Source organism: Haliotis rubra, unplaced genomic scaffold (genome assembly GCF_003918875.1).
Source record: "Haliotis rubra isolate DU_JTF1 unplaced genomic scaffold, ASM391887v1 Scf785, whole genome shotgun sequence".
Lineage (NCBI taxonomy): Eukaryota > Metazoa > Mollusca > Gastropoda > Lepetellida > Haliotidae > Haliotis > Haliotis rubra.
Genome location: NW_025767507.1, coordinates 228,171 through 252,176, shown reverse-complemented (window position 1 = coordinate 252,176; position 24,006 = coordinate 228,171). Strand labels below are relative to the sequence as shown.

The following is a 24,006-nucleotide window of genomic DNA, read 5'->3' as shown; positions in this document are numbered from 1 at the left end:
AAGTTGTATTTCATTCTTTGCAACAGTTCCAAGTAACGATGTTGAAGACATCTGCAGATGTTGATTAAGGGTGTCAAACGTTGCTAACAAATTATTGGTGGTGTGTTTTCTAGTAAAGCAGCAGGGGATTATGATCTAAAACAACTGTTTTGTTGTGGCATGAACTTCCTTGACCAGAAGAAATTTTACTAGACATGCATTTGAAGTACAAGCTGAAGTTGTATACTGCTAATAGTCATAGGGTTGCCCAGAGGTTAAGGCTTTGACCAAGACCTATGTTTAGAGTCCTCTGTGATAAATAATATATAATGCTAAACTATTATAATACCCAACTAATTTCCTTCCAAACCCTGACATACTTGTGAACTGTGTTGTCTGTTTCAAGCATCATCCAGCCAGAGAACATGGAGGAGATGGTGCAGCTCATCACAAAAGATCCTCCTGATGATGTGGACGAGAAAATGAGATTCAAGTAAGTACCCAGACAGTGTTTTGTCCTACATACAGTGAACAGTCTCAACTTTATAGATACATATTAGCTATCTACCCATTAAGAGTAAAAAAGTTATAAATGCAATGTCTCATAAATACAGGTATAAGTTTAAGGCATTTCAGAATTCTGATGTTTTCAGTGCACATAAATTCACCAGAATTAATTTCAACTAATGTCTGAATCTTGATGTGCCCTGAAATTGTGTTTTGCTCTCTCACTGTAGAGCTGATGTTAACCATCAGTCATGTTTTCCCCCAGTCATACTGCATTTGATATCCCAAATCTTGTAGCCTCAATCATACACATCAATAATTTCTTGGGAAGGATCTTGTTAACAGACCAAAAAATAGTGCTAGATGTGACAGAAAAGAAAGTACAACAGGGATGGCAATTTTCCGCCAAATTTGTTTCAGATTGATCATTCTGAATCCCCCATTCGATGACACAATAATAAGTTTTCAGCTGAAAAAAATATTTTCCTGTTGCTTTCCCTGGTATAAAAAAATACATGAATAACTAAAGTGATGTGCTTATGTTTGTATATGTAGAAACAGGTATTATAAATGAAGGCCTTAATAGGCCCGACACATTGTGTTTCAGATACCCCAACACTGCCTGCGAGGTGCTGACATCAGACGTTACCCAAATAAATGACAAGTTGGCTGGGGATGAAGCACTCATAGATAAACTTTATGGTTTTCTTGAGGGGGAGAAACCGCTAAACCCATTGCTCGCTAGCTTTTTCAGTAAAGTGATGGGTTTATTAATTACACGGAAAAGTGAAATGGTGAGAATCATTGCAGAGCAATGTGGCATCGTTTTGGGGTAGGATTCCTTTCTGCATGCTGTCTGTTTGTCCTACGTTTCTATTTCTGTTCCTGGTTCTTTTCGTTCATTCGTCTCATTTTCCATTAGATTTATTCAGTTACAAAAGGACGAGGTGGGAAACGGTCCTTTTTGGACATGCTGAAAAATTAAGTTGCGGTATTGGCAGTAACTCTTTGCTTTCCTACACTTGCAAGATTAGTGACATGATCAAGTACAGAAGTTCAGCTACAATTCATGAAAATGATGATATTTTCAACGGGCAGAGAAAGTCTGTGAAGATGTATTTGCTGTCATGTCGGTACTACTTTCATTTACATCTTCATATACAAAGGTTAATTATGGGTCTTATTCTACCTCGTCGTTTGTTTCATTTTATTCATCCCTCTTAATCACCAAAAATCAGTTCTTTTTGTTCACAAATCACAATTCGGTCATCACTTTCCTCGACCTGTAAACTTGACTTAATTCTATCTGCTATATCTTTAAGTCTTTCATTCTTGTGTCATACTGGTTCAGATTAGCAAGTCATCCTTCTTGACTTATTTCTGATTGCCTAAAAATCTTTAGTTGTTGACAGATATTTGAATACCTGAAGAGTAAGAAGGACTTTGTGGGCAGTTTGTTAGATCACATCGGCACATCAGCAATAATGGATTTACTACTGCGATTGATCACCTGTATAGAGCTACCAGATGTACGCAGAGCTGTGATAGATGTACGTAACAAATGCTTGATAAAGTGGTAATGTATGTCCAGTATGTAGTCAGATAAGATGAACCATCTTTCTGTTCTGTTCCTAAGGCATCAAGTCAAGCTTTCATATACATCATAGGACTGACCTTATGTTATCCAATGTATAAACTGTATGTACAGTGTATACTATCAGGAGCACAGACAATATATTCATGGTTAACAACCCGATAACAAGCTGTGTAACCTAGCAGATACGTAGACTGACTGACTGAGTTTGGTTTTACGCCGCTTTTAGCAATATTCCAGCAACATCACGGCGGGGGACACCAGAAATGGGCTTCACGCATTGTACCCATGTGGGGATTCGAACCCGGGTCTTTGGCGTGACGAGCCAACGTTTAACCACTAGGCTACCCCACCGCCCGAGATACATAGAGATTATTACACTTGAGGGATGATATCGGACAAGATATGAAAAATGAAGTGTAATAATCTTTTTATCAATTAATACCTGCCTAAATTAAGATTTCTTTCAGTTACATGGATTTTTGTTCTTTTTTCTCTTTGTCCAAATACAACGTTAATAAAAAAATAATGACACAAACAACAAAGACAAATATTCCGTTCAGTGAATTTAATAAACTCAGAAAACATAGAAAGACAGAAGGAACAGTAACAGGAACATACTGCTTCGTTTCGATTTCCATATTTCCTTCGTCCTTTCCCCGGCCATGATCAAAGTATGATCTAACATGATGCCATCTCTATGACCCATCTTTCTTGATGTGACGTCATTCGATTCATTAACGTTCCGTGATGTCGTGTACAAAATTGACGGGGAAGATATCGATATCTTCCCTCCTCTCAGCGGGCAAGATATGACCATGCCGATCCTGCCCATATTGGGGTGGCAAAAAAACTCCATATCAGGAAAATATCACTGTATTAAGTGATAAATGTTTTTATAGTTACCTTTGGCAAGTTGTTCTAATATCCAGTTATTTGTCTTCAAATTATTGTACAATGTCAAAATAAAACGAATATATTAATTGTGCTCATGAATACACCAAAATGCATACATTGCTTTTAATGTCACAGAGGGTTTCCTGGGTATTCTTGAATACTGTTTTTGACAACCTGTGTGCTTCAATTTTGTTTCTCAACATGAAGACATTATAACAATAATGTAAACCGGAATAGTCAATGAATTAGAACTGAAGTAAGCACATTCATCTTTTATTCCCCTATTTGGCCACACAAGTGTTCGTTGTATACCTGACTTACATTAGTAATGCATTGTGATAGTTTTGTATCCATACTTCATTCAACATTCATAGCATTAATTTTGGTGAAATTGTGTGTGGGCACACACCTTCACCTACCAAAGTGTCCTTGGAACAGATGTTAGTCATCACAGATGCGAAGTACCACTACCACTGTATCCTAATTTGTTTGCCCTTTGTTATATTTATGGTTTTGGTTATGAAAAGTAATTTCAAAATTTAATTGCCCACAGATTGTGGAAATGTGTGAACAGCTGATTGCAATGTCCGGCTATATTATGATGCACATACACACGTAATCTTAATTTCTACACATGAAAAAGGTCAGGCATTCAGTACACAATTACCTTTGATTTTGTAAATTATTACGCCTGATGACATTGACAAAATTAGGGAACAGCCTAACAAGCTCAAAAGACTACTGCTGCCATTACTATTAGCTAGTGCCAGATTCCCTTTGTGCTCACCATCTTGCATATTATAATAAAAGAGATGGGGCCCAGCTTACCATTACCACAACAGTAGCACTATATGCATTGACGTGGTGCGTATGGAAAGGGAGGTAACTGCATGCTGTACTGGATCTTGATATTCATAGAATGGCATTATTTCTCTGCTGGGGCTGTGTGTTCAAGATATTGGTCCTTTTGCAAATCATGTCATTTGATTTTTAGTTTTTAAATGCAATTTTCTTTAGTACTAAAATCCCTTTTACAAATAGAGGCATCTGTCCAAGGAAGGCTTTCCTTCATTTTTCAAAGAAAAAGGGACAAAGACAACACATTCACTTCTAGTATGTGTAGATGCAACAAGATGCCTTGTGAAAACAATAGACAGAAAAGTAATTTCAGTTAATGTAAATGTTATGTTTGTCCATGTATGTCACTTACCCAGATTATGGTTTCTATTGATGAGCTATATGTTTCCAGTGGTTGAATGACCAACATGTGGTGGAGCGGCTTGTAGCTAGCATAGTCCCGTCAACAGATGAAGATGTAAGTACACATGATTATTATTTGCACACTTTGTGATTACATTATGTGTCACTCCATCTCTCCCTTTTACTTTTTCTAAGATCCTGCCCAGGTCACTTCTCTTTATGGCCAGAATGTCATTCAAATGACAACATAATTTTTCTCAATAAGGTCAGAATGTTTTCGAGAGTGAAATTAAGTTAAATGTAATCAATTTTGTGTTTGCAGATAATCAATCCAATCATATTTTGTTGAATTTAAGGATAATTGTCTTACCTTTGACATAAGGTTCTTGTGTTTCATTTTGCCAGCCCATATGCAGTTGTAAGATTATGGGTTTAGTGTATGTTGTTCAGATATAATGACATGAAATCTATGAATATTAGAGATAATTAGTGTGTCACTGAGTGTAGAAACCATGACAAGTTCTGTATGGTCTTCATTCTACAGATTCACTGCAATGCAGCCCAGTCTCTCTGTGATATTGTACGTCTTGGAAGAGAACAAATTATTCAACTACAGGACTCCTCTGATCCAGATCCCTTGTTGGTTACAATGGAACTGTAAGTTGGATTCGTTTGGCTACCAATTTCTAAAAAAGAAAGATCTGTTGAGAAATACAGAGAGATGAATTTGAGTAAACTGAGGTGAATTTCAGATTTATGAATACTTGTGAAGAATAAGTCTTCAAACCCATACTGATTGTACCAGCAGCTACTGTTGGGATTCCATGGGGTGGTCACACATGCTTTATATACTTGTTTGTCTGACCAAGACAATGATGTTGGGTTGTTGTAATACAGCTGGGACATGGAGTTGACCATTGGTTTACCTGGCTGAGACTTGGTAATAAAGAAATCTGCTGAGGTTTGACTTGTATATTGACTGCAAACAACTTACACTCCCTCACTCAACAGGGCTCAATTTAAGCATTTAGAACTTGCACTGGTGCAACCTGAAACTGCTAAATGCGACCTCATATGTATATCAACTTGCACCCAGTGCATGTTAATGTTTTGTGTTCAAAGAACACAGACTTCAGATGGAAAACAGAATGATGAGGAACTGACTTGGAGCTCAAGCATTATATAAGATTTTATATTAAGCTGCAGGTGCAACCTGTTTTTTGTTTGGTGCAACAAGGTGTTTGCCTCAGGTTGCACTGGGTGCAAGTAGGTTTCATGTCCTAAAATCGACCCCTGCTCAGTATCGGGTTATGAAAAAAATATAACTGTATCAAACGTGGGAATTTCAATGCTCTGGGTTAGTTTGTTACCATTTATGATTTATTATAATGTATTTCTGTGTTTTCAGAGAGGAAACTGTGGCACAGTTGTTAAAAAATCTTCTCGACACTGAGAAGAATGAATCTGTGTTGGTGAATGGGTTATTTGTCATACACACACTTCTAGAGGTTCGAAAGCAAGGGTAAGTGAAAACATGTTTCTCATTGTATCAGGTTGATCATGTCAGAAACCATTTCATCTCAGGGGGGCTGTAGGGTAGCCTAGTGGTTAACGCGTTCGCGCAACACGTCAATGGCCGGGGCCGATTCTCTACATGAGTACAATATGTGAAGCCTATTTCTGGTGTCGTGATATTGCTGGAATATTGCTAAAAGTGGCGTAAAACTAAACTCACTCATTTCATCTTGGGGCCTTTATTATTGTAATATGGGATTATTGTTTGTGAGATGCTGTTATCCATCCTTGAAAGCTTGGTTTGATGCAATGGTAGTGTTGGGAATCGGAAACCACATCAACTATCAATTATCAGAGGATTGTGGTGAGCGATTATCGATTATAATCGAAATATATACATTTTTAATGTAATCAACAATATGAACATTTTTTTCCCGCAGGTGTTTTCTAATTTTTGTTTTTTATAACTAATTCTTTAATACAATGAAATGCACACATGCAAGAAAGGCACTGGAATTGTAATTAAACAATAAAATTGGATAAAATTTTACAATGCGCATAGCTTTATGCTGTTGAGCACGTTTGTTTGTGAATATTCGTCAATTCTTTTTTATATATTCCTCCTTGGGGTACTTATAAGCATTTAAATGTCCATTTAAAATCCCTACGACAGTTGTAACAATATTTGAATAAAAAATATTTACAAAACAAAAACTACGTTTTGTCTTGTGAGACCACCCTTACAGGGCCCTCCGGCCCCCTACAGCCAAGAGCAGGTAACTCTAGACCAAAACCTCGTACCTCACTTTCCATGCTGTCGTTTCACTGGCAAGACGTGGGTCCACTTCGAAGAAGTTTAATTTCCTAAGCGACTTTGAGTGTCTCAGAAACAGCTACTGTATGTATGGTTCTCTTTTTTCCCTGCATGGGCGATTTGGAGACTTGTTCTGAACATTTTCATTTTTCTTTTTTGGTTGTAACTGCGTGTCAAGATGGCGGACAGGTCCCTTCGCTAGCCTCACTGTTCATTGGCTTCCCATGTGGTTTTCAATGTTTGGTGTGGTTGGTTATAGTGTTTATTATTTGTATGTTATTACATGTAGGGCGTTATTTCCGCTGCTAGCATTTTCTTTCTTTACGCTAAAGTCGTAATTGTTAGTTATGTTGCAGTGTGTCTTACTTGTTATTGTCAACTTCATGCTTACATATCGCATTAGTTGTGGTCGCCCATGCGTGTTTTTTTCATATATTTATGTATGTATAGGGTAGGTTACTGCATGGGTTTTTTACTTGTTGCAGTTTAAATCCTGTACTTCGTGCCTCGCAGCTATACCCGTGAGGGATACTCACGAGGTGTGTTTGCGATGTTTGATGGAGACTGATCACAACGAAACGGGTTGTCCTGCGTGTGCGATTTTCACACCTAAGACTGTTAAGTCCAGGCGGGTGGATAAGCTGTTCTACAGCAACTTGCTTCAGGCGGTGGGTGATATCTGGATTATCAACCTTAAGAAATCAGACCTCGTTCCGACGCAGGAACTGGTATTCTTGGGGGCAAGATTCAACGCGGAGCTGGGGATTGTTTCCCTCGCTCCGGACCGTATCATCAAAGTCCAGAGGACTGTGTTACAGTTTCTCCAGTCGCCCTATGCGCCGAACATGGCTTCGGTTGCTAGGCAACGAGGCGGCGACAGTGGATGTGGTTTGGCGTGCGCGTCTGAGGATGAGACCCGTTCAGCAAGCGCTAGCGCAGCTCTGGTCCCACTCGCAGAGCTACGACTATTCTCGCGACGCCCGAGTGGTTAATTCCTCACTTTCGGTGGTGGACGGACGTCAGGAATTTGTCCAGGGGGATCCCCCTAGACACCCCGACACCTTCCCTCTCAGTTCAGACGGATGCCTCCCTCACAGGATTGGGGTTGGGGGTGGTGGGGGGTCCTGGGCGAACACTCAGTCTCAGGCCTCTGGTCGGAGCGGGAAGTCAGCCTGCACATCAATGTGTTAGAACTGAGAGCAGTCCGCCGGATGTTCGAGAGCTTTCGGGTGTTTGTTCAGGGCCGTGTGGTTCGTCTAGAGATGGACAATCAAACGGCCATGTCTTACATCCTCAAGCAAGGCGGCACAGTGTCTCCGTCACTCCTTCAGTAGGCGTGGCAGTTTCTTCTCTGGTGCGATCAGTTCAACATTCGGGTTTTGCCTGTCGTTCCAGGTGGATCTGTTTGCGTCTGGGGTGACAAACCAGATTCCTGTGTTTTGCTCTCAGATTCCGGATCCGAGGGCGCTAGCCAACGACGCCTTTCAGCTAGATTGGACGGGCAGGGTACTGTGGGCGTTCCCCCCCGATACCACTGATCCCCAGGGTCCTGTCTCAGCTGACCGCACAACCAGCTCGGCTACTTGTGCTTCTTGCACCCCTTTGGTCGGCGCAGAGTTGGTTTCCGGTAATTCTCAGGTTTCTGGCTCAGCCTCCTGTTCTATTACCTTTTCGACCGGACCTCCTATCCCAGAACGGAGCGCCCCACCCGAATCCCAGGATTCAGTGGGTGGCTTGCCCGCTGTCCGGGATCGCCTCCGAGCGAGCGGAATTCCTGCACCAGTTGCAGACACAATTCTGGCTTCGCGGAGGGATTCGACAAACGTTCAATATGAGGATAGATGGGCCTGTTATTCGCGCTGGTGTGTCAACAGGGGGATTCTTGATCCCTTTTCTGCAGATTTAGTCTCTGTGTTAGGATTCCTCCAGTCTCGGTTGGATGCCTGTCTAGCGGCTTCAACTGTTCGAGGATATTATACGGCTATTTCTGCGTTTCACATTCCTGTTGACGGTGCTCTCTTGGGGCAGCACCCTCTTGTGCAGCGTTTTTTAGCAGGCGTGGACAGAATCCGTCTGGTTGTCCGGCGGATTAGTCCCCCGTGGGACTTGCCAATCGTTCTTGATTGGCTGTCCGGTCCACTATTTCACAATCTGTCAGCTCTTTCACTCCAGCTGTTAACGTGGAAGACGGCTTTTCTTGTGGCGGTAACTTCAGGCAGGCGGGTAGGCGATACTCACTGTTTTTCACCAAGACAGAGTTAGCATACGGCTGCCTGATACTTACCGCCCTAAGAAGGCTAGTGCCTTTCATGTGACAGCGCCTATTGAGCTCCCGGCTTTCACTCAGCCTCCCCTGCCCGGTACCTCTCTACGACGTGCTCACGTCTTAGATGTCCGTAAGACCCTTAAGGCTTATATCAAGCAGACAAGGGGTATCCGTAAGGATAACCAATTGTTTTGTTGTTATGGTGGGGTCAAGGCTGGTCTTCCGGGCGACCAAGCAAACCATATCTAGGTGGCTTGTCTCTGCCATACATATGAGCTATACTCACACAGGTCGTATACCGCCTGCAGGTTTGAAAGCTCATTCGGTTAGGGCAGTTGCTACATCGAAAGCTTACGCTGCAGCCTTGCCAATTGAGGAGATCTGCTCCGCGGCTATTTGGAGCCGACCGAGTACGTTCATCCGTCATTACCAACTTGACAGACTCTCCAGTGAGCGTGCTCGGTGCGGTCAGTCAGTTCTCTCCAGTGGGCATGGTTCCACCTCTCTAGCCGATTGAGCTTTTGAGGATTTTATGACGTGAACCATTATCTGCCGTTTTTCACTGGTGTTGGGTTTTAAACAACTTTTACCTATTCCCTTGGTGACGGGTTTTATATGGTGATAGTTTTTATTCCCATGTCTTTTGCATTACTCCGTTCTGCTCTAGACTTATTTGCCTTGGAAACTTTTGCTTACTAGACGTATTATGGCATTTTGTTTCTTGTGGCTTCTTGTGGGATTCCCTTATCTTCACTTCCGATTGATTACGGGAGGGAGGGAGGGTTTATCTCGACTGTTTCGCATTGTGATTGTAATGTGTTTGATGCTGACCCTGGCTCATGCCCCTGCCTGATTGGCTATGGTGGACACGTGACCGGGTAAGTGTGCTGTTTTCTGCTATTTTTAGCTTGGGAAATTCCACTTCTTGTCGGGGGTGTTTTATGCGGACAGAATGCCACTCCTTAGCTCCGTCTTTAGGAGTATGTCTTATGCTTATAAGTACCCAAAGGAGGAATATATAAAAAAGAATCAAACTAACCTGTAGAGGTTTCAGATTCTTTGAATATATTCCTCCTTGGAGTACGCCCGCCCACCTTCCCACATTCTTGTCTGACTTCGTTCAGCATGGAAAGTGAGGTACGAGGTTATGGTCTAGAGTTACCTGCTCTTGGCTGTAGGGGGCCGGAGGGCCCTGTAAGGGTGGTCTCACAAGACAAAACGTAGTTTTTGTTTTGTAAATATTTTTTATTCAAATATTGTTACAACTGTCGTAGGGATTTTAAATGGACATTTAAATGCTTATAAGTACCCCAAGGAGGAATATATTCAAACAATCTGAAACCTCTACAGGTTAGTTCGAATTTAATGGTTAGTTTACTTCATTCAAGTGTGTGTAAAATAACAAAATTCCGATTAATCGTTAATTTGTTAGTCTATTGTTTGTTGTTAAAGGCAACAAAATTTGTGCATGTAGATGTACATTGTTATAGAGAAAGCAGGGTTTTTAGATTGACTTTGTTTTACTTTATGCACATTATGTCTCGGTTTGTTTATAGTCTGGTAAGTAAAACGTCCCTTTTTCTGACTGGTAGGACCGAGGGAGCAGCTGATCACATGGCCGCTTTTGACACCGAACGTCTCACTCAGGGAGTCAATAGTGTGTTGGCAGCAATAAGTCCAAGGTTAAAAGACTTTCACCAACTCTTGCTAGAGCCACCAAAGGTAACATATATTCACATTTATGTTTTTCTACGATTAAATATTCATGAGTTCAACCAGTGCATTCCTTTAGCAAGCTCCTGATAGGAAAGCATGCTGAAGCTACTATCTGAATACATTTTGTATTTGTTAATTAAAACAAGTTCTGTCCGTCACACTGTGTCCGAAGCATATCTCCTAAACTATTTGTGATAGCTTAACCAAACTTGGTACACATGTCAACCATGATCCCTAGATGTGTCTTTTGGGGATTAGACCCAGATGCGAATTTTATTTTTTTCGGTTTCCATGGAAACATGACTTAGGCTGTGACTGTGAGGATGTCATCTTGTCTGGAGCAGATCTCCTAAACTATACATGCTAGCTTCATCAAACTTGGTACACATATCAAGCATGATCCCTAGATGTGCCTTTTGTGGGTTAGACCCAGATATGAATTTTATTTTTTTGTGGTTTCCATGGAAACATGACTTAGGCTCTGGCTATGAGGATGTCATCTTGTCTGGAGCAGATCTCCTAAACTATACATGCTAGCTTCATCAAACTTGGTACACATATCAGGGTTTAACATAGCTCTTCGAAACTGGGAGTCCTGGGGACTCAGGGCATAGTGTTTTGAGAGTCCATTTCCAAAATTGGGGGTCCATCAATTTGCATTAAATCAGTGATAATGAATGCTTCCCATTTGATAATGATTATGTTAAGATATGTGTTACTTTCAATGTCATTAGAATATTGATTGTAAATAGAATGTTTATATTTTAATATGGGATATCATTACAAACTCAGAAAGTTCTTTCCCAGAAAAAAATTATATTGCGTCCACAAGGACACACAGGATTTTAGTTTGGGGGTACTTCACCAAACTTCTGCGTCCAATACGCAGGAATCTTGCGTCCCGTAAAACCCTGACATATCAAGCATGATCCCTAGATGTGCCTTTTGTGGGTTAGACCCAGATATGAATTTTATTTCTTGTGGTTTCCATGGAAACATGACTTAGGCTGTGACTATGAGGATGTCATCTTGTTGCATTTCCATGGTAACAAGTTAGGCTTTAACTGAATTTGGTGGTAGTGCTCCTTTCTGGAGCAGATTTTAAAAACCTTTCAGTACTCTCCTTCCGCTTTGCTGTATACACTCCAAAACATTTGACATAATCATAACTAGTAGACATATTCATAAAGAGTATTTTGTCATTGCGGGGGATATTGATGACTTTGTCTTCTTTTTGTAGTCAGTAAGCATTAAGGCAGTAACATAAACTCTAAGGTAGTTTAGAAAGGGTACAGGAGGCCAAATTGTTTAAATGGCTGCAGCTAGTTGCATCAATAAAGCCTTCCAGAGCATATCATTCTCCCCTGTTAATGTTTTCAGTTTGCCAGCACCACAGCTGTGCTCAAGGATTGCACTAAAGTGATAAACATTTAAAACTTGCAATACTCCTGGCTTTCTTTCCACATCGAGCCGAGTGAAATACTGCTCAAAGCTTGTTTCATTATTTTTACTCTGATTTTTCTTGCAGCAACGTTTCTGTGCAATGCCAACAACGTGTGGAACACTTGAACCCCCACTCGGCAACACACGTCTACAGATAGCCAAACTGGTCACAGCTCTTGTATCCACAAACACACACTCTGTCAATGTAGAACTAGCCAATCTCGGGACCACGAGAATTCTACTGGTAAGTGTAATCAGTTTTCTTTCTACAACAAAACTATTGATCATCGTATTAATGTTTGGTTGCAGTGCATGGTTTGCACAAAATATTACGATATGTTGTAAGTTTTTTAACATCACCAAGGGCCAAGTAATTGTTTTTGCTCATATGATTGACAGCTCTATTACAAATCCTGTAAAAATGATATTGTAACCAAAAGTACCCTTGGTAACAGACCTCTTGATCACTTCAGTTGTCATTGCCAAGTACAGTCTCCTTCAGTGTAATTAACTCGTTAGCACTGTTTCATGGCTTGATGACGCATCGGTCAGCTAGCATCATTAGTGGAAACATTATGTTTAACTTTTTCAATAAAAAAATTGGCTCAGCTCTACTCTCAGCAGAGCAGCAGTGTTTGCTGACAAGGACCATGTCCACAGCTTGATGTACATGTGCTGATCTGAACTGACATTGGAAGAAATAATGTGACATTCATATTGTCCTATGGGGTTTACAATAATCACAAATTTAATTGACAGAATATAGAGATAATATTTAACCTAAGCATAAGTTGTCTTGGAACTTTTTATCATTTTCTTTATTGGTAACGTGTATCTAAATGTAGAGGGGCAATCACATCAATAAAACATTATGTCAACATTGAACAAGGATTGTTGAGTTAGGTCACCGACAACACTTAAAAAATATTGTGCCCCAGATTTATAGTTAGTAATTAGTTCTACCCCCTTTTGTATCTGTAATTTGCCTTTGAACTATTGCTTGATAGCACCAAATGTTTTGTTTGCAGGATCTCTATTTTAAGTATGTGTGGAACAATTTCTTACACACACAAGTGGAGCAGTGTATTAACACAATACTCAGTATCGTTCCAGTAGAAGTGGAAAACAAGAAAGAAAATCCTCTCTTAGTTCAAGTAAGTGAAATTATCTTCATTCAGATATTTACTATGTGAGGACTCTTGGTTGAAACAATCAGTGCTGGTCAAAGACAATGTACTTGATTAGATATCCATACTCATTGATTTGGTTAGCAGCCTGTCCGAGCCATGCTATCTTGGATTGTCATTCACAATATCAACCACTAGTTTGTCTTCCCCAGGGATCATTATTTGCAGGCAGCAATCTAGTAAATCATTAAAAATCCTATAGGGACCGTTCATAATTTATGGCTAGGGGGATGATGATGATGATTTTAATCGGGGGTCACTCATTTGTTCTAGGGAAGTAGGTACTGTTATTGTCCTTCTTACAGCTGTCACAGCATAATGATGCAATACATTTATAGCAATCATATCAAAAAGGAACTATAATGTGTTACATTGAAATCTTGAATGTAAAAATGTGCCCTGTACCCCATGTTAATAAAATGTCCTAACAGCTATTTTCTTCTTACAGCTATTTTCAGATTGTAAAATAATTCAGAGATTACTTGATGAATGGGAAGAAAATGAGCAACAACAGTGAGTATGAGAAACCATTTACGGGTTAGTGAGTGGTAGGCCATAACTCGGATTATCAGGGACTTTGCAAAGTTCAATTAGGAGGTAATTGGAAAAAAATATTTCTCAAAAGAAACATTTTTTAAGGTATCCAGGGCCACAGGCCTTTTGGTGTTTGTTTTTATTCAGCAGCCATGGTGAGATAGTTTAGGCAAGGGTAGATAATTCTTCCGTTCAATCCAGGCAACCCTGACATTCATGGATGTGGTGATGATGCCAAAGATTTTATCTCTCAGTGATAATATTCAATGGATGTGTTCTCAGTGCAGTGCATCTTCAAAGAATGTGTTCACCTTGAGTAACCCACAAGATGATTTTAAAACGTTGAAGATCATTATCATGATTTTGAATGTTCTTTGTCTATGTGAAGCTTGTGAATCACCATGTGAAGGTGTACCGGCATCTTAGTTTGGAATTTGAGTTTGATGTGGAGAACTGTATTAACATATTTACAATTACATGTATATACATCTGTAGACATTGTATATCTCTTGTTTGCAGAGCCCGAGAAGGAGGTAGAAGGAGAGGTTTTATGGGACATTTAACAAAAATGGCTAACACACTAGTATCAAGTTTAGAAAAGGGCGAAAATGCAGAATTTGTCAAAGATTGTTTTAATGGTGAGTCATGTTCACATTTTCTTTTTCTTGTTCATATAGTTTTGTTTTTAAACATTTTACCTTTAGGATCTGAATTGATTAGTTGTTTTTCATAATAAATTTACAGTAAGTAATTTGTTTGTTTTTGCAGAAACACCAGAAGAAAGTCGACAGAGGTGGGAAACATTTGTGTCTGGGACATTAGCAGAAATAAATAAGAAGAACACAGTAGAATTGGTAAAAATTGAATTATTTTTTAATGAATGAGGTATGAATGAAAAGTCCAGAACCAGTGCGTAGTCATACGTACAACCTATGTTCAAGATCTGTCAGGCTTCAAGCTCTTCAGTGAAAACGGGGGGAAAATGCTGATATCAAGATGTTTGTTTCGTGTAGTTCTGTTATGCTGTAGTATTTTGTAGTATTGGTCCAAATACTATAGCAGCAAATCTCAAACCTGTTTGGCATCAACAAAACTGATTTTTGTCACAATAATCAGGATAGGTTTCCCTGTGCAGAATAGATCACAGTGCATTATGCTGGATATGTAACCTAACTATACATAAAGGGACTTGATATATGAATTGCATTTAGTAGTGACTGGGTTCATTGCTTGGAGTTGGTAGCATTAATGTGAAATTGTTGCCTATTTTTTCAGTTACTAGTTTTTTTCCAGACTTGATATTATATAGTGATACTTCATGACTATTCGTTACTGGCATTAAACAAAACATAAGTATTAGTATTTGATATCTTGTTTGCACTAAGAAACACTCTTTTATGAACATACCGTAGTGATTAATGAATTTAAGTTTATGACCTATTACTTCCCTCGACCTATAAGATGAGTACATCCTGACAAAGTAATCATGTTTGGGAGAGAGGTGAGTTTTCAAATACAATTGGTATTTCCAGATACGAGGTCACCCATTAGCCTCCAGCAGTGAAGAAGACGACGGTGATTTCAAAGACATTCCTTTCCCTCAGGACACTGCCATGCAACAGGTAAAATTTGCACTGAACTTCTAACTAATGTTCACAAGAACAAAAATCATTGAAATAAGTAACTCACAAACTGAGTCAGTGATATATTATATTTGTTAAATTTTATAGTTTGCAAGCTAAATTGCACATTATTGAATTTGTTCTGCATTTTACAATAATACATAACGTTACCATCATACTATACGTTTGTTTATTAATTGTCTGTTATGGCATATCAAGTAATTGAACATGTTAATACCGGTAAATGGTGTCAAGTTTTGTTTACATTTTTGTAGCGGAATTTATGTTCACAGATAAATGTTTTCTTCTTTTCCACCAACAAGCTTATTTTTTTAGTTTGCTGTAGCACCAGCTTTTGCATGTAGCTGTTGTAGAGATTAATGTTGTTTCAACCACATGTTTAACAAATGTACATTCGTTTCAACTGTTTTCTGTAAGCAATAAAGTAGTGTTTCTGTTTAACCTCACAAGACTAGTTGGGAATAAATAAGTGGACAAAACTTTAGCATGTTATTAGGATATCTCTGTTAAAATGAAAAATGCATGCATTGATTTGCATGTTTCTAAATATCTATCCATGTGTGTTACTCTCAGAAGATCAAGGGAAATAATAAGATGATGAACAAATTGACTTGTCCTTCCCTTAATGTCGGATGATGAGTAGCTGTGACCCCATTCTCACTTCACAGTGGATGTATCCTGTAAACATGTACATTTCTCACTCAAACTGAGGATTTGTTAGCATTACATCTGCAACATGCCAACAGCAATTCTCAAGTTGATGATAAAAGACACCATTCTCTACACGTTTACAATACTTTCAGTGTGAACTATATTTTGGGGAAATGAGTTTGTTATCTGCCACAGTGTACGGGCACAAGACATATCTGAAATATAATTAGGTGTGCATTTAGATAAATTCATATGACTTATTATGACAGGTATAATAATTAGTATCCCAAGGAGGACCTGGTCATAAACAAGTTGTTTAGAAATTGCATTAAGTTGATTCCAACATTCTAATACAAACCAAAAGGACTGCCCTGATTTATTATATAGATTCAAGAATGAAAATAGCCAGTCTTTGTGTCTTACCTTGAGTTGGAGTAGAAAACATTTCACAACATAGAGGGGCCTCAACAGCTGTATAAAATGGCTATGAGCTTCCATAGTTTTAAAGAAATACTTTTTTCGTGATTGAGTAACGTGTCAACAATTGTTAAGCACTTTATTGGAATTACTTTTTAAGGGAAGATAGAAAATTGGGAAAAATATAAATACTTAAAGTATATGAATACATATTGCCTTTTGTGATCAAATGTAATGTATGTTATATTTTGAATTACACTGTGAAGTTCGGGGAGTATGAAAACAAACATTTTAGTTAGTCAAGATCACATACTTCATGTACCCGTCTAACAAGTGTAAACTGACATGGTAAGCTTTTCTGAGAAAGTGTAATCCTTAATATAACATATGTTACACTGAAGTATATGGAAAATCACATTTTGACACCTTTATGAAATCCACAACCTTGTTTGTGTAAAGTGATTATAGCACTAAGGTCATTGTAACTCATACTTTAACAGTGAGAGATGACAGTGCTGTGATAGAAGATAAAGGCCCTGAATTTCCTTTCTTAAAATTGTGCATGAGAACTTTTCTGCCATTTGAATGTTATCTGTAGTGTTGATTGTAATCTGTAAGATAAGTGTATTACTCCTAAACTCTGATTCCTGTTGTCATGCCTGGACAGAAATCGGGGTTTGTTGTTGGTGTTTGTAAATGTGGGTGCTTTGTGTGTAGTGAAGTTGCGTTAGTTGGCTGCTGCAGTGTTGTAGTGCAGAGGCTGCCACCAGATGGTCGGTCTTTATTTGCTGTTGACACCTTCATTGCCTGGTTTATTCATCAGGCCTTCTCTGATTACCAGCTGCAACAGATGACAAGCAACTTCATAGACCAGTTTGGCTTTAATGAAGAGGAATTGATAGAACAGGAGGAAAAGATTGAGTAAGTAGACATCTATTTCTAGTGTGCATGCCTTGATTGATGGCCCTCTAGGTAAGCTTATGTCGTCATGTTATAACTTATGTTGTTGTCGTTGTTGTTGTGGTGGTGGTACATATGTCCTTGAAACATTGGATTTGGGCAACGTTTTGTTTTGAGGATGTTGATGTTTGGGAATCACTTGGCTTCTTGTGGAAATGGGTTTGCTGGTGTTTTTGGTCAATTTCAGTTTCAGAATAAAACCCCACTGGCTTGGCCCTTTAAGAAAGTTTGTTATCATCTGAAAGAGGTCTTTGTGATCTGATTGTTGAGATATCCCTATTAATTATAATGATTAGGAAAGATTTGGGCCAAGATCTCTTAGGACAAGTTGCTGATCATCCTTTGTGTTAAACTGAAAGCATTTGACTGTCAGTCACTTTCTGACATAGCTACACAACATTGGATTCTTGTTCCTGAGGTTCGCTTGGTGCACTTGAAACAACTTCTGTTAAGTTCTTCAACTTAATCATTTCAAAGGATCGATCCATTTGTTGCACTTTGAGCATACATGTGTGTGAGTTAGTGTGATACAAGTGTCCTTATTTTTCTTTAGTTTGTTTATTAGATGTAATCAGTTTAAGCTTAGGTCCTGTTTTATTAGGAGAAATGTTAAATATTTGCAGATGCAGAAATTACCCCTTTTACAAATAGTCAGTGTTAATTAAACTAATCAATTAGCTCATATTTTCTTTCCTTTATGTCTGGAGTACCATTAGTTTTTTGGAAATGTTGTGTATTTCTTCCTGATTGCATATTGTGTTGTATTCGGTTCATGGATATCCAAAGTCATTTTAGAAATTAGTGTCAAGGTCTGTGCCTGTTTTCTGTAAAGGTTGTTGGATCCTTTTCCATGGAAGGAAAATAATTTGCAATCTATATTCTATCAGTCAAATTTGGTTTATATGTTGCCCACATCATTCAGTATCATTTTCTGTTCATTGTACTTATTCATCAAACTCAGTCTTTATGGGGAAAGAGCAAAGGTTGGTTAATTGAAAATATTTCAAAAAATTAATAACTCATTTCCTTTTATCCATTTCAGTTCGCCTTTCAACGAGAGAATATCCAGTATAGACTTCAATATTCGGGCAAACGAAGAAACGGTATGATTGACATTCTTGTTTCCAGTTGTAGTGGGCATTAGTTAAAGTCATTTTGATGTCTGTAATTCAAGTATAAATAACCTGAAAACAAGTTTTGTGATGACCGTCAGTTACAGTCATTAACCATATTAGTACATTATGGTAACAACGCTTTATTGTGTAGATGTTTTTATGAATATATCTGTTAAAGAACATTGAACAAATGTGAGAATATTTCCTTCAAATGATAACATTTCAGAAGCATATTTGACGCAGTTCAAGAGAGAGAATGCAGTCTTCTGCCAGTGCGTATGCAGTAATCATCTCACTTGTTACAGCATCCAAGTTCCACCATGTTCGAGCAGGCTGCGCAGGAGAAGATCCAGCAGTTTGATGATGACAGTGAGGAGGACATCTGGGAAGAGAAACCTATTTCTTTTGACAAGACTGCTCAGCAAAACAGATCAAGGTCAGATTTCTTTGTACCAGAGAGTGGCCATGCTTTGGGGCTGGTCATCATGAGATATATAGTGTATTGTATTCTCGGATATCTAGTGTATTACATTGCCATATCTCCCTCTCATTCTCTATCTCTATCCTACTCGCTATCTCTATCTCATTGAAACTGTGGTGGCAAAAGGATCTGTGGTATCTCTCATCATAGGATAGGATGTAGATATAATACCTTAGGCAACTATAAACATAATGGGCAAATGATGACATTTGGGCATAGGTAGATCCAGTCAATTTGATTTTTATGCAGACGCTGACTATTTGGTTTTGGTGTCCATAATCTTTCTTGTGCTTTGGTAGCATAATGTTTGGTAGCCATATTAGGTTGGAGGGCCTCAAGATGTTTTGGTAGATGAATTATATGAGGATATTGTGGCGTATGATGTGAAAATTGGAAACAGATGCAGAAAGAACTAAAGCCTTTGTTGATTAAATTGACTTGTGTTTACTAAAAATGTTATGTTGGATACATGTGGGAGCTCCCTTAGATTATGGAATAAGTACTTTCTCTGTTACTGCTGATACACAAAGAGATCATGAAAGAGCTCCTTTGTGACAAGACAGAATGAGTGAGTGGTATCCTGAGTCAAAAACACATTGCTGGCTGTGGTATGCAGCAGCAGCTGTCACTCTCTGAAGGACATGTTCAACGTCTGTATGCATTTCAGTAGGTTGTCAGGGGAGACAGCCCGCCATGATAGTTCAGAGGAGGACAGCACAGACAGCGAGGAAGAGATCAACTCACCACAGAGGATAACGCAGTGCCAACAAGCAGAGAAGATGGATGTGGATGGTAAGTGTATGTTGATATATGTTGATATATGTGATCATAGGTTACAGTGAGCCAGTTTATAATCTGGAAATTTAATGGTCATTGTTTGTGACTTGGCTGATTGAGTCATCATACCATGACAGTATAGGGGCGGTGGGGTAGCCTGGTGGTTAAAGTGTTGGCTCGTCATGCCGAAGAGCCGGGTTCGATTCCCCACATGGGTACAATATGTGAAGCCCATTTCTGGTGTCCCCTGCCGTGATATTGTTGGAATATTGCTAAAAGCGGCGTAAAACCAAACTAACTCACTCACTCACTCACTCACACACACACACACACACACACATGACACACATTGACAGTATAGGAGGAAGATCATGCCATCAACCATTGGTGTGATAAACTGCTGTACAGTAGCTGGAATATTGCTGACTGTGGTGTGAAACAACAATCACTCAATAATTAAATATTTATTGTAAACATTCTTGTCCTCACTAACATGGGTTTCCTGTCACATTTATTTGGTGATTACTTAAACCTCTTCAAATTTGTATGGTGTTTCCAAGGGAGATCAAATGAAGACAAACATTATTTTGCTGCCAATAGCAATAAGTGATTGTAAGTTTCCTATTCAGTGAAAAAAACTAATTCAGTTTCCTGTTTTATAAACAACTAATCGTAATATACAGGGTAATGGACCAGGAATGATAGTTGGTTTGATTTTCCCATGAATATTTCCTACAAAAAAGCAGAATTGCATCCTTAAGGGCACACTAGAAACTGTTGAATGTGGGTTTTGATTCTTGTTTGCCCCAATAACGTTTCTCATTGTCAGCACCCATACTCATGCTCAAGGGTTTCATGCAGTAAACATCCACAACTTTCAGCTTTCAATGATATTAAACTCACTCTCTCACTTTGATAAATATGCTGTGCTGTTTGAAGGTAGAGAAGTCATTAACTGTTGCTGTTCCTGATGTTAATAAGATTTGCTATTAACCATGACTGCTTGTGTGTGTGTGTAGCTGGCTGGGCTAACTTTGATGATGTGCCAATGGAGTCTGGTGATGCTATGGAGACAGGTGCTTCCTGGAGTCAGGACAGATGGGCACAGCCAGCCAAAGCAGCAGAAGAAAATGGAGAAAATTGGGCAGACTTTTCTAGTATGCCAAATCAGTTCAAAGGGTAAGCACATCGTTGTGATCAGTTGACCTTTGAAATGGAAATGAAAGCATTCTCTATGTCTTTTAACAGCCATCACAAGGGTTTTGTTGATTGAACCACTGTGATACAGCAGGAAGATTGTTTTGTGCTACGAAACTCATTGGCTTTCTGATCTCTGCAATTCTGCCACTATAATAGACAACCTTGATGGGCCTTTAAAGCATACCCTTTTATCTGGAGTATTTTAAAACTAATTTGGACTTTTATTACTTATGGTACTGTTTGTTTTCAGACGTATAAATCCAAGAAGTTCGTCTCCAGTTGCCATGGATACATCAGAAAACACAAGAGGTAGTGCTTATGGTTAGTGATCAGATTTTAATGAGACTGGTTGCATCATTGATATTGTAAATACTCGGCTAGCTGTGAATATGAAGTTGTCTTAGATAAGTTAGTGATGTGTTGTACATTTGTTCATGTGATGATCAAGACAACAGCAGATGTTCTTAAATATCTAAAAAAAAAAACACACAATGATATATTACGTGGTATGAGTGAATACTGGGTATAGAGAGATATACAAGAAGTTAAGAGCTCTCCATTACTTCATTACTATTGACACCATACTCTGAGAATACCACTTACCTTCAGACAAAATCTTTTGTCTAGTGGTGCCTCATGGGGGCAACAACCTTGAAGCTGATCAGAAATCACCACATACTGACCTTGACCTTGAGGATGTGGAGAATGAAGAGCAGAAAACAGATGCCAAATCTTCAACTCCTATTGCTTCTTCTCAGTCTCCACAATCATCAGATATCTCTCAGGACACTCCACCCCCTCCGCCTTCAACGAGGTAGGTGAAACTCACAAGTACATTTGGCTGTAACATAGTTGGCATATTCTTTCTGTTTGTCACTATTCATGACTCAAAGAATCTCACTAAACTGTTGATACATGGCACTGAACATGATCCAGAGTGGACTTGGCAACAGTTGAGTCACTAGATTGATGGAGTACTGCTGAGGATAACTTTAAACAATTGTTGGTGTCCTCTGTCACATTGCTGTAATATTATGAAAGCTGCATTTGGCCTTATTTCTCATGCATCATAAAGTTAAGGCTTTTTCCTTTGATGGTTTCAGTTCTATATAAATGAAAGCTAAATTTTGTTTCTTACAGTCCCCCACGTGAAAATAATATTGAAGAAAGTGTTCAGTCACAAGAAACTTCCAAACCCACCCCAGATAAGGTGATATCTGAAGGAACAAGCCCGGACAAGAGCAAACAAGATGATAGGTATTTATCTTGAATATCTCAACACTACAGTGTTCGTATGTGATTTGTATGTTCATACCAGTGATTTCATTGTTATGCAAAACTCAAGAAGGTGATTTTAGATTGTGATGAAATTACATCCATCATCCAGTCCAGACAGAAAATATTGTATCATCAAATGAAGATTATTCAAGCTGTTCATTTCTGGATGTTTCATACTGTATTGTCATGTGCGGATATTGTTATTTGTGTAGAATTTTTTCATGACAATTATGTCACATTGTTTGAACACTTATTTTGTTCTGTATAATGTTGGCTGTAAAAGGTGATAGCTCCCCAAGCAAAACCATTAGGTCAGTGTATTCAAGCAGATTCTCACCGATGACAACTCTAATGCAAATTCTTTGGATCCATTTGTTCAAAGTTATGGAAATGTCATGGTTACCTGTTTAAGCATATATATGTGATATGATTGATCTGTGCAAATGGATCTGTGGCTTGAAAACCACAAAGAAATCATGCTACAGATATTGTATGTCAGTGGAGATCAACTGGAACTACTATCACCTCTGTGTCAAATACATCTCCTTTATCACATTTTTCTGCTGGTGCAAAAATGTATCCATTTGGAGTTTCCACTGCACCACCAATGCCTGTACTTTTTCACAATATGAAAGGACCATTTCTTTTTCTACTTGCCTGTCAAGGACAAAAAAATGAAATATCTGAGGAAGAAGACAACCTGAATGCAAACTATAAGTGAGTCCAGCTCTCATGGTCGTCGTCGTCGGTGACACTGCTCATTCACCAGTGCTTCTATTATTTAGTGTACCTACAATGTGGTAATCTTATACCAAGCATCTAATTGTGCACTTTGCTGCTCATGAAGGGCTGAAGACACTGACCAAGTTAACAAGAGGACATTTAGCATGAATTGCACATTTCTAATACCTTTCTTGGACTATTTAGTGCCAGGCTTTCATATGTTGTTACGGTGTTGGTATCATCTTGGATGTGAGCAGCCTAGATTTTCCAGGGTATAATATCTCCCTTTGATTTAAAATAGACTAGCCAATACACTGTCTTTTGTGTTGTCATTTGAATGGGGCTCAAGAAGCTTTGCAGAACAGGGTTCTAATGCATATATTTATCATGATCAAGTGGAGGTATTTTATGCTGGATAATCGAGGATGTGATGTGAATTGCTCTACAGTGAACATGTTGAATGATTACAGAGCTGGTTGCAATCTGGTGTCCATTACTTTTACCAGATCCTTGGGGGTCGTCACTGTCTGTATACAGACATAGTGTGATGGGTGCTCGCTCATTAGGAATGTGTTGGGTCTCTTGACACGTCTTTCTGTAACATTTTCCAACAAGGCGTCATTGTTTATGTGGTTTGTTATCAGATCCGTTTATGAGTATCAGTTTGGTCTTGCACTTTTGGAAATATTTTCTGTGATATTTTTGTTCATTTGAATATGATAAAACAAACAGTATATTCAGTTTTAAGGAAGAATGAATGTAAAAGTGTCATTGTCATAGCCCTAAAATAGAATAATAGATATGCAGTAGTAGCTAAATAATGGACATCCCTGTTTCAACCACTGGCTATGACTGCTACTCAGTCTCAGAGACCATGATTGATTGCCGTCAGCTCTGTTATTAATGGAAGTGTTTGCTGATGAGCACATCATTAAGCTTCATGTGTTCAACAAACTGCTGTCATGCCTTCATGACAGTGCTTCTTTCATGGTTGTGTATTACTCATGGTTCTTTTGTGAATAATACTGAATGTGTTGTCATTTCACAGAGTATATAGAGATAATACCACATTATTAACATTTACATTACATACTTTTTACCCTGACAAG

The 24,006-nt window shown here is 38.8% G+C and overlaps 1 protein-coding gene across 7 annotated transcripts in view; it reads left to right on the top strand.

The window, feature by feature from the left end:
• LOC124261027 (serine/threonine-protein phosphatase 6 regulatory subunit 3-like) overlaps positions 1 to 24,006 on the top strand; it is a 47,458-nt gene that overhangs the window by 8,055 nt on the left and 15,397 nt on the right. The window contains exons 4-25 of one of the 7 annotated variants that reach the window (XM_046695347.1): positions 386 to 472; positions 1,073 to 1,280; positions 1,899 to 2,036; positions 4,227 to 4,292; positions 4,722 to 4,834; positions 5,586 to 5,699; positions 10,365 to 10,494; positions 12,017 to 12,175; positions 12,960 to 13,085; positions 13,567 to 13,631; positions 14,172 to 14,290; positions 14,421 to 14,506; positions 15,185 to 15,274; positions 17,187 to 17,284; positions 18,366 to 18,426; positions 18,744 to 18,874; positions 19,587 to 19,711; positions 20,716 to 20,875; positions 21,147 to 21,217; positions 21,524 to 21,710; positions 22,037 to 22,153; positions 22,840 to 22,891. In XM_046695347.1, coding sequence (XP_046551303.1) covers positions 386 to 472; positions 1,073 to 1,280; positions 1,899 to 2,036; positions 4,227 to 4,292; positions 4,722 to 4,834; positions 5,586 to 5,699; positions 10,365 to 10,494; positions 12,017 to 12,175; positions 12,960 to 13,085; positions 13,567 to 13,631; positions 14,172 to 14,290; positions 14,421 to 14,506; positions 15,185 to 15,274; positions 17,187 to 17,284; positions 18,366 to 18,426; positions 18,744 to 18,874; positions 19,587 to 19,711; positions 20,716 to 20,875; positions 21,147 to 21,217; positions 21,524 to 21,710; positions 22,037 to 22,153; positions 22,840 to 22,852 — 2,464 coding nt within the window. In that variant the 3' untranslated portion in view covers positions 22,853 to 22,891. The remainder of the gene's footprint in view (positions 1 to 385; positions 473 to 1,072; positions 1,281 to 1,898; positions 2,037 to 4,226; positions 4,293 to 4,721; positions 4,835 to 5,585; positions 5,700 to 10,364; positions 10,495 to 12,016; positions 12,176 to 12,959; positions 13,086 to 13,566; positions 13,632 to 14,171; positions 14,291 to 14,420; positions 14,507 to 15,184; positions 15,275 to 17,186; positions 17,285 to 18,365; positions 18,427 to 18,743; positions 18,875 to 19,586; positions 19,712 to 20,715; positions 20,876 to 21,146; positions 21,218 to 21,523; positions 21,711 to 22,036; positions 22,154 to 22,839; positions 22,892 to 24,006) is intronic. The other 6 variants (XM_046695348.1, XM_046695346.1, XM_046695345.1 and 3 more) reach the window with 6 other exon arrangements.